The sequence below is a fragment of the Corvus hawaiiensis genome, chromosome 28 (genome assembly GCF_020740725.1).
Source record: "Corvus hawaiiensis isolate bCorHaw1 chromosome 28, bCorHaw1.pri.cur, whole genome shotgun sequence".
NCBI classification, from domain to species: Eukaryota; Metazoa; Chordata; class Aves; order Passeriformes; family Corvidae; genus Corvus; species Corvus hawaiiensis.
In genome coordinates, this window is record NC_063240.1 from 5,787,970 (window position 1) to 5,803,743 (window position 15,774).

Consider the following 15,774-nt stretch of genomic DNA (forward strand, 5'->3'; position numbering starts at 1 on the left):
CATTTATTCCCAATTTTCCCCTTCTTTATTCCCAGTTTTTCCTCTCTTTAATTCCTGATTTCCCGTTCATTGATTCCCAACTTTCCCTTTCTTTATCCCAAATATTCTCCTTATTTATTCCCAACTTTCCCTTAATTTATTCCCAACTTTCCCTTAATTTCTTCCCAATTTTCTCCCCATTTATTCCCAATTTCCCCTTAATTTATTCCCAATTTTTCCTTTCTTTATTCCCAATTTTCCCTTGATTTATTCCCAATTTTCCCTTGATTTATTCCCAATTTTCCCCCATTTATTCCCAATTTTCCCCCCATTTATTCCCAATTTCCCCTTAATTTATTCCCAATTTTTCCTTTCTTTATTCCCAACTTTCCCCCATTTATTCCCAATTTTCCCTTAATTTATTCCCAATTTTCTCCCCATTTATTCCCAAATTTTCCCTTAATTTATTCCCAATTTTCCCCCCATTTATTCCCAATTTTTCCTTTCTTTATTCCCAACTTTCCCCCCATTTATTCCCAATTTTCCCTTAATTTATTCCCATTTTTCCCTTTCTTTATTCCCAATTTTCCCTTAATTTATTCCCAATTTTCTCCCCATTTATTCCCAATTTTCCCCCCATTTATTCCCAATTTTCTCCCCATTTATTTCCAATTTTCCTTTAATTTTTTCCCAATTTTCCCTTAATTCATTCCCAATTTTCCCCTCATTTATTCCCAATTTTCCCCTTCTTTATTCCCAATTTTCCCTTGATTTATTCCCAATTTTCCCCCCATTTATTCCCAATTTCCCCTTAATTTATTCCCAATTTTTCCTTTCTTTATTCCCAACTTTCCCCCATTTATTCCCAATTTCCCCTTAATTTATTCCCAATTTTTCCTTTCTTTATTCCCAACTTTCCCCCCATTTATTCCCAATTTTCCCCCCATTTATTCCCAATTTTTCCTTTCTTTATTCCCAACTTTCCCCCATTATTCCCAATTTTCCCTTGATTTATTCCCAATTTTCCCTTGATTTATTCCCAATTTTCTCCCCATTTATTCCAATTTTCCCTTAATTTATTCCCAATTTTCTCCCCATTTATTCCCAATTTTCCCTTAATTTCTTCCCAATTTTCTCCCCATTTATTCCCAATTTCCCCTTAATTTATTCCCAATTTTCTCCCCATTTATTCCCAATTTTCCCCTTCTTTATTCCCAATTTCCCTTAATTTATTCCCAATTTTCCCCCATTTATTCCCAATTTTCTCCCCATTTATTCCCAATTTCCCCTTAATTTATTCCCAATTTTTCCTTCCTTTATTCCCAATTTCCCCTTAATTTATTCCCAATTTTCCCTTTCTTTATTCCCAATTTTCTCCCAGTTATTCCCAAATTTTCCCTTAATTTATTCCAAATTTTCCCTTAATTTATTCCCAATTTTCCCCCCATTTATTCCCAATTTTCTCCCCATTTATTCCCAATTTCCCCTTAATTTATTCCCAATTTTTCCTTTCTTTATTCCCAACTTTCCCCCCATTTATTCCCAATTTTCCCTTAATTTATTCCCATTTTTCCCTTTCTTTATTCCCAATTTTCCCTTAATTTATTCCCAACTTTTCCCCCATTTATTCCCAACTTCCCCTTAATTTATTCCCATTTTTTCCCTTCTCTATTCCCAATTTTCTCTTTATTTATTCCCATTTTTCCCTTCATTTTTTACCAACTTTCCCCCCATTTATTCCAATTTTCCCCTTCTTTATTCCCAGTTTTTCCTCTCTTTAATTCCTGATTTCCCATTCATTTATTCCCAACTTTCCCTTTCTTTATCCCAAATATTCTCCTTATTTATTCCCAACTTTCCCTTAATTTATTCCTAATTTTCCCTTAATTTCTTCCCAATTTTCTCCCCATTTATTCCCAATTTCCCCTTAATTTATTCCCAATTTTCCCTTGATTTATTCCCAATTTTCCCCCCATTTATTCCCAATTTTCCCCCCATTTATTCCCAATTTTCTCCCCATTTATTCCCAATTTCCCCTTAATTTATTCCAATTTTTCCTTTCTTTATTCCCAACTTTCCCCCCATTTATTCCCAATTTCCCCTTAATTTATTCCCAATTTTCCCTTTCTTTATTCCCAATTTTCTCCCCATTTATTCCCAAATTTTCCCCCCATTTATTCCCAATTTTCCCCCCATTTATTCCCAATTTTCTCCCCATTTATTCCCAATTTCCCCTTAATTTATTCCCAGTTTCCCCTTATTTTATTCCCAATTTTCCCCCCATTTATTCCCAATTTTCTCCCCATTTATTCCCAATTTCCCCTTAATTTATTCCCAATTTTTCCTTTCTTTATTCCCAATTTCCCCTTAATTTATTCCCAATTTCCCTTTCTTTATTCCCAATTTTCTCCCCATTTATTCCCAAATTTTCCCTTAATTTATTCCCAAATTTTCCCTTAATTTATTCCCAATTTTCCCCCCATTTATTCCCAATTTTCTCCCCATTTATTCCCAATTTCCCCTTAATTTATTCCCAATTTTTCCTTTCTTTATTCCCAACTTTCCCCCCATTTATTCCCAATTTTCCCTTAATTTATTCCCAATTTTCCCTTGATTTATTCCCAACTTTTCCCCCATTTATTCCCAACTTCCCCTTAATTTATTCCCATTTTTTCCCTTCTTTATTCCCAACTTTCCCTTAATTTATTCCAACTTTCCCTTAATTTCTTCCCAATTTTCTCCCCATTTATTCCCAATTTTCCCTAATTTATTCCCAATTTTCCCCCCATTTATTCCCAATTTCCCTTAATTTATTCCCAATTTTTCCTTTCTTTATTCCCAACTTTCCCCCCATTTATTCCCAATTTCCCCTTAATTTATTCCCATTTTTCCCTTTCTTTATTCCCAATTTTCCCTTAATTTATTCCCAACTTTTCCCCCATTTATTCCCAACTTCCCCTTAATTTATTCCCATTTTTTCCCTTCTTTATTCCCAATTTTCTCTTATTTATTCCCATTTTTCCCTTCATTTTTTCCCAACTTTCCCCCCATTTATTCCCAATTTTCCCCTTCTTTATTCCCAGTTTTTCCTCTCTTTAATTCCTGATTTCCCATTCATTTATTCCCAACTTTCCCTTTCTTTATCCCAAATATTCTCCTTATTTATTCCCAACTTTCCCTTAATTTATTCCCAATTTTCTCTTAATTTCTTCCCAATTTTCTCCCCATTTATTCCCAATTTCCCCTTAATTTATTCCCAATTTTCCCTTGATTTATTCCCAATTTTCCCTTGATTTATTCCCAATTTTCCCCCCATTTATTCCAATTTTCCCCCCATTTATTCCCAATTTCCCCTTAATTTATTCCCAATTTTTCCTTTCTTTATTCCCAACTTTCCCCCATTTATTCCCAATTTTCCCTTAATTTATTCCCAATTTTCTCCCCATTTATTCCCAAATTTTCCCTTAATTTATTCCCAATTTTCCCCCCATTTATTCCCAATTTTTCCTTTCTTTATTCCCAACTTTCCCCCCATTTATTCCCAATTTTCCCTTAATTTATTCCCATTTTTCCCTTTCTTTATTCCCAATTTTCCCTTAATTTATTCCCAATTTTCCCCCCATTTATTCCAATTTTCTCCCCATTTATTTCCAATTTTCCTTTAATTTTTTCCCAATTTTCCCTTAATTCATTCCCAATTTTCCCCTCATTTATTCCCAATTTTCCCCTTCTTTATTCCCAATTTTCCCTTGATTTATTCCCAATTTTCCCCCCATTTATTCCCAATTTTCCCCCCATTTATTCCCAATTTCCCCTTAATTTATTCCCAATTTTCCCTTGATTTATTCCCAATTTTCTCCCCATTTATTTCCAATTTTCCCTTAATTCATTCCCAATTTTCCCCTCATTTATTCCCAATTTTCTCTTTATTTATTCCCAGTTTTTCCTCTCTTTAATTCCTGATTTCCCGTTCATTTATTCCCAACTTTCCCTTTCTTTATCCCAAATATTCTCCTTATTTATTCCCAACTTTCCCTTAATTTATTCCCAACTTTCCCTTAATTTATTCCCAATTTTCTCCCCATTTATTCCCAACTTTCCCCCCATTTATTCCCAATTTTTCCCTTCTTTATTCCCAATTCTCCCCTTCTTAATTCCCAATTTTCCCCCCATTTATCCCCAATTTCCCCCATTTATTCCACCCCCCCCCCCCATTTATCCCCAATTTCTCCCCTTCCTTCATTCCCAACTTTCCCCCACCAATTCCCAAATTTCCCTCCCTCCTCAATCCATCGAATCCTCCTCAACCTGGAATGTTTTTCCCGCTTTTTCCTTGGAATTCTTCCCAGTTATCGTGACAGAGAAGACGAACATCCTCCTGCGCTACCTCCACCAGCAGTGGGACAAAAAGGTGACCTTTGGCATCCGAATTCCCGAGGGATTTTCCCGGGAATTTGGGATTTTAATTCAGCTCTTGGGAATGGCAGCCGGGAAATCCCGGCCTGGATCAGCCTCTGGGAATGAGGGGAATGGGAATTCTGGGAGAGGGGGGAGAGGGGTGAGGAAATGGGGGTTAAAGGGAGGGTTTGGGTGGGATTTTGGGAATGGTGGGATTTGGGGAATTCTGGGATTTGGGGAATGTTGGAATTTGGAGAACTCCGGGATTTGGGAACTCTGGGATTTGGGGAATTTGGGATTTGGAGAACTCTGAGATTTGGGGAACTCTGAGATTTGGGGAATTTGGGATTTGGGGAATTTGGGATTTGGGGAACGCTGGGATTTGGGGAACTCTGGGATTTGGGAATTTGGGATTTGGGGAACGTTGGAATTTGGAGAACTCCGGGATTTGGGAACTCTGAGATTTGGGAATTTGGGATTTGGAGAACTCTGGGATTTGGGGGATTTGGGGAATTTGGGATTTAGGGAATTTGGGATTTGGGGAACGCTGGGATTGGCAAATTCTGGATTTGGAGAACTCTGGGATTTGGGGAATTTGGGATTTAGGGAATTGGGGATTTAGGGAATTTGGGATTTGGGGATCTCCCCCCATGCCCGGAACGGTCGGGAACGGCTCCGCTCGGATCTCGTTCCCAGAATGCGGCCAAGAAGCGGGACCAGGAGCAGGGCGAGCTGGAGGGCGAGAACTCGGCTCCGCCGCGGAAAATCGCCCGGACCGGGAGCCACGACATGACCGAGGACACTTAAAAATCCCGGAAATCCGGGAATTCCCGAGGCTCTTCCCGCTTTTTTCACCTCTCACTTCCCCCCACTCCCCTCCCCCTTCCTTCCTCTTCCTCCTCCTCCGTTCCCAAAGCGCTCGGATTTCCCGGGATCCGCCCTATTTATTTGGGATTCGCCTCTTTCCCGGTTTTTTTTTTGTATTTATGCTGCGGGAATTTGGATGGAGAGGGAAAATTTGGGATCTTTAGGGAAAAAAAAAAAAGTCCCCTTCCCAAAATTCCGCTTTTTTTCCAGGATTGCTGGGATTTGCTCCTTGGAATCTCTCTGGGAGACAATTCCGGTCTTTTCCCCAAATTCTTCCTGGTTTTTTGGTTTCTTTGGGATATCCCGGAATTCCTTATTCCCAGCATTCCGCTTTTCCCGGCATCTCCTCCTTAAAATCTTCCAGAATTCCTTTGTTTTTCCCTAAATTTCCCAACTTTTTGGGGGGGGGGGAGGGGATTGGTGGCATCTCCTCCCTTCCCAAAATTCTTCCTGCACTCCCTGGGATATCCCGGAATTCTTTATTCCCAAAAATCCCCCTTTTCCTGGGATTATTTGGATTTACTCCTTAAAATCTCCCAGGAGAGCTCCTTATTCCCAAAAATCCCCTTTTCCTGGGATTCCTGACTTCTTCTCCCTTCGATATCCCGGAATTCCTTATTCCCAAAATTCCCCCTTCTCCTGGGATTCCTCCTTCTGAAATTCCAGGAGGTTTTTTTGGGATTTTTTTTTTTTTTTCCCTTCTCCCCCTTGAAATATTCCCAGGAATCCTTTGCATATTCCCAATCCAAGCACCCAACTGAGGCCTTCCCATTTTTCCATACAATTCCCAAGCCCTTCCCGGGCTTCGATCATGGCTGGAGCCCATTCCCGGGAATTTGGATCCCAGGATTTTTATGGGGGGAGGGGCTCAATCCAGGGATTTTCTGCCGGAATCGTTGCTCTTTTCCATCCTTCAATCCCGACTTTTTTCCGGGGTTTTTTTTGGGGTTTTGGGGTTGTTTTTTTTTTGTGCTTCCCGGGAAAATCATCGGATCCTCTCCGAAGGATCGCTCGGAATTCCAAAGGGATGGAGCTGGGAGTGGACTGGGAGCGGCTCCGCCCTTGGATTTGGGAGAATCCGGGATGGGATTTGGGATCCAGGTTGGAATTTGGGATGGAAGAATCCGGGATGGAATCCGGGCTGGAATCTGGAATTTGGGATGGAAGAATCCAGGATGGAATTCAGGATCCAGGCTGGAATTTGGGATGGAAGAATCCGGGATGGAATCTGGGATCCAGGCCGGAATTTGGAAGAATCTGGGCTGGAATCTGGAATTTGGGATGGAAGAATCCGGGATTCGGGCTCCAGGCCGGAATTTGGGATGGAAGAATCTGGGCTGGAATCTGGAATTTGGGCTGGATGAATCCAGGCTGGAATCCGGGCTCCAGGCCGGAATTTGGGCTGGAATCCCGGGAATGTGGAGCCGATCCAACACTCCGGAATCCCCAAAATCCCTCGGGATTGAGACAATTCCCAGCCGCCCTTCCGGGACGATCCAGAGGCTCAGGATTCCTGGAAAACTTGGGAAAAGCCAAGAAAGGACGAGCTTAACCCCAAAATTCCATCTGCTTTTCCAAGAGGAGCCGATTCCCGCGGAAATCCCGGAATTCGGAGCCGTTTCCCCTCCCCCTGCCGAGAAATCCGCCGGGATTTTTCCGGGAGATCCCAAAAAATTCCCGGCTCCGACGCTCGTGGGGCTCCCTCCGCCTCTTTTCCCAGCAAATCCCGATCCGTCCTCGGAATTCCGGGCTGGGAACGGCCAAAATTCCGCCGGCGCCGGAAGCAGAACCTCGGGAAGAGCAGGACACGGCTCCCGGTCGGAATTCCCGGAGTTTGGGACTGGAATTGAATCCAGAACTTTGGCGCTGCCTCCGAACCTTTTTCCCGTTTTTTTTCTTTTGGTGGTTTTTTTTAATGGAAGCAACTTTGGAATTCCTGGAATGCCGAGCGGTGGGGGGGGGGGGGGGGGAGGGAGGAAAAGCGGAATTCCCGGGAATTTTGGGGTGGGATTTTCCAGCTGGAAAACTCCAGGCTGAGCCGGATTTGAGGGATCCTTGGAAGAATTCCAGGATCCCAGGAGAGGAGGGCGCTCGGATCCCGGCATTCCGGAGGCTCGGGAATGTTGTTCCATTAAAAAGTTGGCACTTCCTGCTGGAATTCCCGGTGTTCTGGCCTTGGGAAAAGGGAGCTGGGAGCGTCGGGAATGCGGCCGGAGCGAGGAGGGGGATGGGAAATTCCAGGGGGGGGAAATTCCCGGATTGGCCGGAGCTGGAGGGATTTGGGATCGTCGGGAGTGGCCGGATCCCATCCCGGGATTTGGGATTGTCGGGAGTGGCCGGATCCCATCCCGGGATTTGGGGTTGGGATTCTCATCCCATCCCAGGATTTGGGATCCCTGGAGTTTGTCCCGATCCATCCCGGGATTTGGGATCGTCGGGAGTGGCCGGATCCCATCCAGGGATTTGGGATCGTCGGGAGTGGCCGGATCCCATCCCGGGATTTGGGGTTGGGATTCTCATCCCATCCCAGGATTTGGGATCCCTGGAGTTTGTCCTGATCCCATCCCGGGATTTGGGATCGTCGGGAGTGGCCGGATCCCATCCAGGGATTTGGGATTGTCGGGAGTGGCCGGATCCCATCCCGGGATTTGGGGTTGGGATTCTCATCCCATCCCAGGATTTGGGATCCCTGGAGTTTGTCCTGATCCCATCCCGGGATTTGGGATCGTCGGGAGTGGCCGGATCCCATCCAGGGATTTGGGATTGTCGGGAGTGGCCGGATCCCATCCCGGGATTTGGGGTTGGGATTCTCATCCCATCCCAGGATTTGGGATCCTTGGAGTTTGTCCCGATCCCATCCCGGGATTTGGGATCGTCGGGAGTGGCCGGATCCCATCCCGGGATTTGGGGTTGGGATTCTCATCCCATCCATGGATTTGGGATCCTTGGGAGTCTTTCCTCATCCCATCCCTGCATTTGGGATCCTCATCCATGGATTTATTTGGGATCTCCCCTCTCTTTCCTGATCCCATCCCTGCATTTGGGATCCCTGGAGTTTGTCCCGATCCCATCCCCAGATTTGGGATCCTCATCCATGGATTCATTTGGGATCCCTGCAGTGACTCCCGATCCCATGGATTTGATCCCATGGATTTGATCCCATGGATTTGGGATTCTCATCCCATCCCTGCATTTGGGGTTTTCATCCCATCCCCAGATTTGGGATCCTTGGGAGTCTTTGGGATCCCATCCATGGATTTGGGGTTTTCATCCCATCCCTGCATTTGGGATCCCTGGAGTTTGTCCCAATCCCATCCCTGGATTTGGGTTCTCATCGCACTCCTGGATTTGGGATCCCTGGAGTTTGTCCTGATCCCATCCCGGGATTTGGGATCCTTGGGAGGCTTTCCTCATCCCATCCCTGCATGTGGGATCCTCATCCATGGATTCATTTGGAATCTCCCCTCTCTTTCCTGATCCCATCCCTGCATTTGGGATCCCTGGAGCGTGTCCTGATCCCATCCAGGGTTTTGGACTTGGGATTCTCAGCCCATCCCCGCATTTGGGATCCCCAGACTGTGTCCGGATCCCATCCATGGATTTGGGATTCTCATCCCATCCCTGCATTTGGGATCCCTCTTCCCATTTCCCATCCCTGCATTTGGGATCGTTCTTTTTCCTCATCCTATCCACAAATTTGGGATTCTCTTCCATGGATTTATTTGGCATCCTTGGGAGTCTTTCCTGATCCCATCCCTGCATTTGGGATCCCTGGAGTTTGTCCTGATCCCATCCAGGGATTTGGGGTTGGGATTCTCAGCCCATCCCTGCATTTGGGATCCTCATCCATGGATTTATTTGGGATCCCTCCACTCTTTCCTGATCCCATCCCTGCATTTGGGTTCTCATCGCACTCCTGGATTTGGGATCCTTGGGGTGAGTCCTGATCCCATCCAGGGATTTGGGGTTGGGATTCTCAGCCCATCCCGGATTTGGGATCCTCATCCATGGATTTATTTGGGATCTCCCCTCTCTTTCCTGATCCCATCCCCGGATTTGGGATCCCTGGAGTTTGTCCTGATCCCATCCCCAGATTTGGGATCCTCACCCCTGGATTCATTTGGGATCCCTGCAGTGACTCCCGATCCATGGATTTGATCCCATGGATTTGGGATTCTCATCCCATCCCTGGATTTGGGATCCTCATCCATGGATTTATTTGGGATCTCCCCTCTCTTTCCTGATCCCGTCCCTGCATTTGGGGTTTTCATCCCATCCCTGCATTTGGGATCCCTGGAGTTTGTCCTGATCCCATCCCTGGATTTGGGGTTGGGATTCTCAGCCCATCCCTGCATTTGGGATCCTCATCCATGGATTTATTTGGGATCTCCCCTCTCTTTCCTGATCCCATCCCCAGATTTGGGATCCTCATCCATGGATTCATTTGGGATCCCTGCAGTGACTCCCGATCCCATGGATTTGATCCCATGGATTTGGGATTTGCTCTCTTCCCTTATCCCATCCCGGAATTCGGATCCTGATCCCATCCCTGCATTTGGGATCCCTCATCCCCCCCCCCCCCCCCCCCCCCAGCTCATTCCCGATTTTCCCTGGAATTCCAGGAGCTCCGCCCGCCTCGATCCCGTATCCGCATGGAAAAAAACCCGGAATATTCCCTGGAAAATCCTCTCTGGCTGCGACTTCCTGGTGCCTTCCAGCCCAAATTCCCAAAATCCGGCCCCAAATCCTGGGATTTTCCCGCTTCTCTGTGCACAATTCCCGCCTCTTCCTCCTCATCCCGGGATTTCCCGTGTCCTGCAGCACCCAAATCCCGGCGTTCTCCTCTCCAGCACCGCCAGGGCTTGGAATTCCCGCAATTCCCGGAGCCCAAACTCATCCGGAGCTCGATCCTGAATTTCTTGGGAATTTTCCCCCCAATTTTGGCCATTCCCAAATCCGGCGGGCTCCAACATTCCCAGCTCCAGGATTTTTCCATCTCTTCCTTTCCAACCTCCCAAATCCTTCTGATTCCGCCCAAAATCTTGGCTCGATTTTCCCAAATTCCTGCGTTTTCCCAAGATCCCGGCTCTCCCGTCGGAATTCTTTTCCCGGGAATTTCATTTCCCACAATTCCACCTGGGAGGATTTGGATCCCGTTTTCCAAAGGTTGGGAACGCCGCCGCTGCCGGATTGGCATCTCCGGATATGCAAATGAGATGCAAATGAGCTGTCGAAATAAATTTCTTTTTTATTGCAGGTTTTACAAAAATAAATTAAAACGAAATAAATTAAATCCCCTCCCCCCCCTCCCCCTTCCTCCTTTTCCTTCCTTTCCCGGAATTCCCCCGGAATTCCCACAGAATTCCCACTCCGAGGGAAAAGAAAAACCCCAAAGGAAAAAAACCATTCCGAATTTTTCCCCCTCCGAGATTCCAGAGATTCTTTAATCGATTCCTTTTTTTGGAGGTGGGAAAGGGATAAAAATTCCCTGGATTTTGGGGCTTTTCCCTTCGGGATTCACGGATGGATCCGGGAATTCTCCGCTCCCGAGGGAAATGGGATCGAAGCCATTCCCGGGAAGCCCAGTGGGGTTTTTTTTTTTTGGGATGGGCAGAGCGGGAAAATCCCGTGGGATGGAGGGAGGGAAAAGGAGCCGGAGCCTCCCGGGGCTTCCCGAAATTCCCACTTTTCCCCAGGATTTGCCCCGGGATCTCTCCGGGATATTCCAGGTGGGGGGAAATTGGGATTCTCCTGGCCCCGCATTCCCAAATCTCTGTCCTCGATCCCAAATCCCTGTCCTCGATCCCAAAATCCATCCTCGATTCCCAAGCTCTGGTCCCACATTCCCAAAGCTCCATCCCCAATCCCCAAATTCCCTCCTCAATCCCAAAATCCCCTCCTCAATCCCAAATCTCCGTCCCCAATTCCCAGAATCCCAAGGCTGCATCCTCAATTCCCAAATGTCTCCTCAATCCCAAATTTCCATCCCCAATCCCAAAATCCCCTCCTCAATCCCAAATCTCCGTCCCCAATTCCCAGAATCCCAAAGCTGCATCCTCAATTCCCAAATGTCTCCTCAATCCCAAATTTCCATCCCCAATCCCAAAATCCCCTCCTCAATCCCAAATCTCTCCCCGATTCCCAAATTTCCATCCCCAATTCCCAAATATCCATCCTCAATCCCGAAATTCCCTCCTCAATCCCAGATCTCCATCCCCAATTCCCAAACCTCTCCCCGCATTCCCAAATTTTCATCCCCGATCCCAGATCTCCATCCCCAATTCCCAGAATCCCAAATTCCCATCCCCAATTCCCAAATCTCTCCCTGATTCCCAAATTTTCATCTCCAATTCCCAAATATCCATCCTCAATCCCAAAATTCCCTCCTCAATCCCAGATCTCCAGCCCCAATTCCCAAATTTCCATCCCCAATTCCCAGAATCCCCAATTTCCATCCCCAATCCCAAAATTCCCTCCTCAATCCCAAATTTCCATCCCCAATTCCCAAAATTCCAAAGCTCCATCCCCAATTCCCAAATATCCCTCCTCAATCCCAAAATTCCCTCCCCAATCCCAGATCTCCATCCCCAGTTCCCAAATTTCCGTCCCCAATTCCTAAAATCCCAAATTTCCATCCCCAATTCCCAGAATCCCAAATCTCCATCCCCAGTTCCCAAATCTCTCCCCAATTCCCAAATCTCCATGCCCAATTCCCAAAGCTCCCTCCCCAATTCCCAACATTCCCAATCTCCCTCCCCAATTCCCAGAATCCCAAATTTCCATCCCCAATTCCCAAATCTCCCTCCCCAATTCCCAGAATCCCAAATTTCCATCCCCAATTCCCAAATCCCCATCCCCAATTCCCAGAATCCCAAATCTCTCCCAACATTCCCAATCTCCCCCAATTCCCTGGATTTCCCCCACCCCAGAGCGGAGTTTTCCCTTGGGAATCCCGGCCTTTCCCGCCCTTATTGCTGTGGAAAATGGCTCCATTTGGGATCCCCCCCTTCCCAAAAAATCACCCCGACCCCCAAAAAATTCCATGGATTCTTCCAAAGAGGAGGAAGGAGGGGGGGGAAAAAAAATCCCAAAAAAATTCCAACCTGACTTTTGGGAAGAGGGAAACTCCCCCCCACCTCCCTTTTTTTTTTTTTTTTTCCAGCCCTTCCCTCTTTTCCCAGATTTTTCCCTTTGGGAATGTCCCCAAGTGCCACCACCCCGCGAAGCGAAGCAGGGAAAGGAGGGAGCGAATTCCCGGCAGCGAATTCCCGATTCCCGGCAGCGCATTCCCAGCACGGATCCCTCTGGAAAAGCGAATCCAGGGAATCCTTCCCGCGGCAGCAGCGAAGCGGCTCCCACCCCCAACCCCCCCCCCCGTGTCCCCTCCTTATCCCGCCACCCCTTATTGCGACAGAATTCCAAGGAATTCGGAGCTGGAGCCGGGAATTTCCCGCTGGGAATTTGGGATGAGGGAGAAGCGGCACCGGCGGCGGGGCTGGGTCGGGATTTAGTGCAAGAAACGCTGCCCCATCCATCCATGCGCGGCATTCCCGAGGGATGCGCTTCCCTTCCCGCCTGGAAAAGGGCCTGGGAAGCTGGCAAGGATCTGCGGGATTTGGGATTTGGGATCCGGGATTTGGGATTTGCCAGCCGGGATCATCCAGGCGGGCGGAGGGAGCGGGGCTCGGAGGGCTGAGGCACGGCTGGATCGGGCTGGGCCCGGGAATCGCGGGATTCCAGGGATTCCAGGAGCGGGGATGATGTGGCGGAGGGCGCTCCCGGAGGATCCAAAGGTTGGAGCGCGGCACGTCTGGGATAAACCGGGAGCGTGGAAAGCTTTGGGATGCTCCGGTCAAACCGGGATAATTGCGGCGGGTGAGCCTGGAAACCGGGATGCTCCAGCCGGAGCGGGAGCGTGGAAAAGTCCGGGATGCTCCGGCCAGACCGGGAAAACTTCTCCCGGTGAGTCTGGAAAACCGGGATACTCCACCCAAACCGGGATAACTCCTCCCGGTGCCCATGGAAACCGGGATGCTCCAGCCAGAGTGGGAGCATGGAAAACTCCGGGATGCTCCGGCCAGACCGGGATAACTCCTCCCGGTGAGTCTGGAAAACCGGGATGCTCCAACCAAACCGGGATAACTCCTCCCGGTGAGTCTGGAAACCGGGATGCTCCAGCCAGAGCGGGATAACTCCTCCCGGTGTCCATGGAAACCGGGATATTCCACCCAAACCGGGATAACTCCTCCTGGTGAGCCCGGAAACCGGGATATTCCACCCAAACCGGGATAACTCCTCCCGGCGAGCCCGGAAAGTTTCGAGGTAACTCCCACCCATAAACACGGAAATCGTCGGGAAGCTCCAGCAAACCGGGATAACTCCTCCCGGTGCCGATGGAAACCGGGATAACTCCTCACGGTGAGTCTGGAAACCGGGATACTCCACCCAAACCGGGATAACTCCTCCCGGTGCCCATGGAAACCGGGATATTCCACCCAAACCGGGATAACTCCTCCTGGTGAGCCCGGAAACCGGGATGCTCCAGCCAGAGCGGGAGCGTGGAAAACTCCGGGATGCTCCGGCCAGACCGAGATAACTCCTCCCGGTGAGTCTGGAAACCGGGATACTCCACCCAGACCGGGATAACTTCTCCCGGTGAGTCTGGAAACCGGGATGCGCCAGCCAGACCGGGATAACTCCTCCCGGTGTCCATGGAAACCGGGATATTCCATCCAGACCGGGATAACTCCTCCTGGTGAGCCCGGAAACCGGGATGCTCCAGCCAGAGCGGGAGCGTGGAAAACTCCGGGATGCTCCACCCAAACCGGGATAACTCCTCCCGGTGCTCATGGAAACCGGGATACTCCAGCCAGACCGGGATAACTCCTCCCGGTGAGTCTGGAAAACCGGGATATTCCATCCAAACCGGGATAACTCCTCCCGGTGCCCATGGAAACCGGGATACTCCACCCAAACCGGGATAACTCCTCCTGGTGAGTCTGGAAACCGGGATACCCCACCCAAACCGGGATAACTCCTCCCGGCGAGCCCGGAAAGTTTCGGGATAACTCCCACCCATAAACACGGAAATCGTCGGGAAGCTCCAGCAAACCGGGATAACTCCTCCCGGTGCCGATGGAAACCGGGATAACTCCTCACGGTGAGTCTGGAAACCGGGATACTCCAACCAAACCGGGATAACTCCTCCCGGTGAGTCTGGAAAACCGGGATATTCCAGCCAGACCGGGATAACTCCTCCCGGTGAGTCTGGAAACCGGGATGCTCCAACCAAACCGGGATAACTCCTCCCGGTGAGTCTGGAAACCGGGATGCTCCAACCAAACCGGGATAACTCCTCCCGGTGAGTCTGGAAAACCGGGATATTCCACCCAAACCGGGATAACTCCTCCCGGTGCCCATGGAAACCGGGATACTCCACCCAAACCGGGATAACTCCTCCCGGTGAGTCTGGAAACCGGGATACTCCACCCAGACCGGGATAACTTCTCCCGGTGAGTCTGGAAACCGGGATATTCCATCCAGACCGGGATAACTCCTCCCGGTGAGTCTGGAAACCGGGATGCTCCAGCCGGAGCGGGAGCGTGGAAAACTCCGGGATGCTCCGGCCAGACCGGGATAACTCCTCCCGGTGAGTCTGGAAACCGGGATATTCCACCCAAACCGGGATAACTCCTCCCGGTGAGTCTGGAAACCGGGATGCTCCAGCCAGACCGGGATAACTCCTCCCGGTGTCCATGGAAACCGGGATATTCCATCCAGACCGGGATAACTCCTCCTGGTGAGCCCGGAAACCGGGATGCTCCAGCCAGAGCGGGAGCGTGGAAAACTCCGGGATGCTCCACCCAAACCGGGATAACTCCTCCCGGTGCTCATGGAAACCGGGATACTCCAGCCAGACCGGGATAACTCCTCCCGGTGAGTCTGGAAAACCGGGATATTCCATCCAAACCGGGATAACTCCTCCTGGTGAGTCTGGAAACCGGGATACCCCACCCAAACCGGGATAACTCCTCCCCCGCCGCGCTACCGGGACTTTCCAGCCTCCCCTCGCTCGCTCCTCCCCCGCTGTCCCCCCGCGGCTCCCGGACCGACGGCGGCGGCTCCGCGCGGGGGACCCGGGGGGACGCAGCACCGGGGAGCGGGAGGACACGGGGGGACACAGGACAGGGCACCGGGGGCACCCGGGGGCACGCAGCACAGGGCACCGGAGCGGAGCGCGGCGCTGGCGGCTCCCGGGCCCGGGCCAGCCCCGCGGGCGAGCGGCGGCGAGAGGCTCCCGACGGCCACGGCCGCGCGCAGCAGCGAGCGGGCAGCTCCCGGTGCCCCCGGGCATCCCGGAACGCCGGGCAGAGCCGGGCACCGCCGCCCTCCCGCTCCGCCTGGTCCTTCCCGTGCCCCCAGAGCTCCGGTCAGAGCCGGGCACCGCCGCCCTCCCGCTCCGCCTGGTCCTTCCCGTGCCCCCAGAGCTCCGGTCAGAGCCGGGCACCGCCGCCCTCCCGCTCCGCCTGG

At 49.7% G+C, this 15,774-nt stretch overlaps 3 protein-coding genes across 39 annotated transcripts in view; 2 read left to right on the forward strand and 1 right to left on the reverse strand.

The window, feature by feature from the left end:
• DDA1 (DET1 and DDB1 associated 1) overlaps positions 1-7,402 on the forward strand; it is a 10,910-nt gene extending 3,508 nt beyond the window's left edge. Inside the window, exons 3-4 of the mRNA XM_048288334.1 lie at positions 4,327-4,390; positions 5,074-7,402. Of these exons, the coding sequence (XP_048144291.1) occupies positions 4,327-4,390; positions 5,074-5,184 (175 nt within the window). The 3' untranslated portion in view covers positions 5,185-7,402. The remainder of the gene's footprint in view (positions 1-4,326; positions 4,391-5,073) is intronic.
• Positions 6,056-7,402, forward strand: LOC125317948. Of its 7 annotated transcripts, XM_048288253.1 has the most exons (4): positions 6,099-6,384; positions 6,431-6,466; positions 6,508-6,580; positions 6,615-7,402. In XM_048288253.1, exons 1-4 carry the CDS (start codon positions 6,099-6,101, stop codon positions 7,279-7,281), a joined length of 1,062 nt encoding a protein of 353 aa, XP_048144210.1. In that variant the 3' UTR covers positions 7,282-7,402. The 7 variants fall into 7 exon arrangements, with proteins under 7 accessions (XP_048144207.1, XP_048144205.1, XP_048144210.1 ...); XM_048288250.1 differs by having other exon boundaries at positions 6,056-6,384; positions 6,431-6,580; XM_048288252.1 differs by lacking the exon at positions 6,431-6,466 and having other exon boundaries at positions 6,099-6,417; positions 6,505-6,580.
• A 3,204-nt stretch (positions 7,403-10,606) lies between these two features.
• Positions 10,607-15,598, reverse strand: LOC125317919 (collagen alpha-2(IV) chain-like). Of its 31 annotated transcripts, XM_048288153.1 has the most exons (9): positions 15,101-15,598; positions 14,988-15,013; positions 14,265-14,281; positions 14,057-14,214; positions 13,947-13,969; positions 13,685-13,759; positions 13,629-13,653; positions 13,374-13,492; positions 12,734-13,285 (listed from the first exon to the last, which is right to left on the reverse strand). In XM_048288153.1, exons 1-9 carry the CDS (start codon positions 15,596-15,598, stop codon positions 12,901-12,903), a joined length of 1,326 nt encoding a protein of 441 aa, XP_048144110.1. In that variant the 3' UTR covers positions 12,734-12,900. The 31 variants fall into 31 exon arrangements, with proteins under 31 accessions (XP_048144095.1, XP_048144099.1, XP_048144097.1 ...); XM_048288138.1 differs by lacking the exon at positions 14,988-15,013 and having other exon boundaries at positions 10,607-13,285; positions 14,265-14,395; positions 15,103-15,598; XM_048288142.1 differs by lacking the exon at positions 13,947-13,969 and having other exon boundaries at positions 10,607-13,285; positions 14,185-14,214.
• Between the last annotated feature and the right edge of the window lie 176 nt (positions 15,599-15,774).

Coding starts and splice junctions, on each gene's coding strand:
- LOC125317948 (XM_048288248.1), top strand. CDS start 6,056: ATGGCTGGAGCCCATTCCCGGGAATTTGGATCCCAGGATTTTTATGGG. Junction 6,467..6,507: donor TGGGATGGAAGAATCCGGGA/TGGAATCTGGGA, acceptor AAGAATCTGGGC/TGGAATCTGGAATTTGGGAT.
- LOC125317919 (XM_048288138.1), bottom strand. CDS start 15,598: ATGCCCGGGGGCACCGGGAGCTGCCCGCTCGCTGCTGCGCGCGGCCGT. Junction 13,970..14,056: donor TATCCCGGTTTGGGTGGAGC/ATCCCGGAGTTT, acceptor TCTGGATGGAAT/ATCCCGGTTTCCATGGACAC. Junction 13,286..13,373: donor GGAGGAGTTATCCCGGTTTG/GTTGGAGCATCC, acceptor GCTCCCACTCTG/GCTGGAGCATCCCGGTTTCC.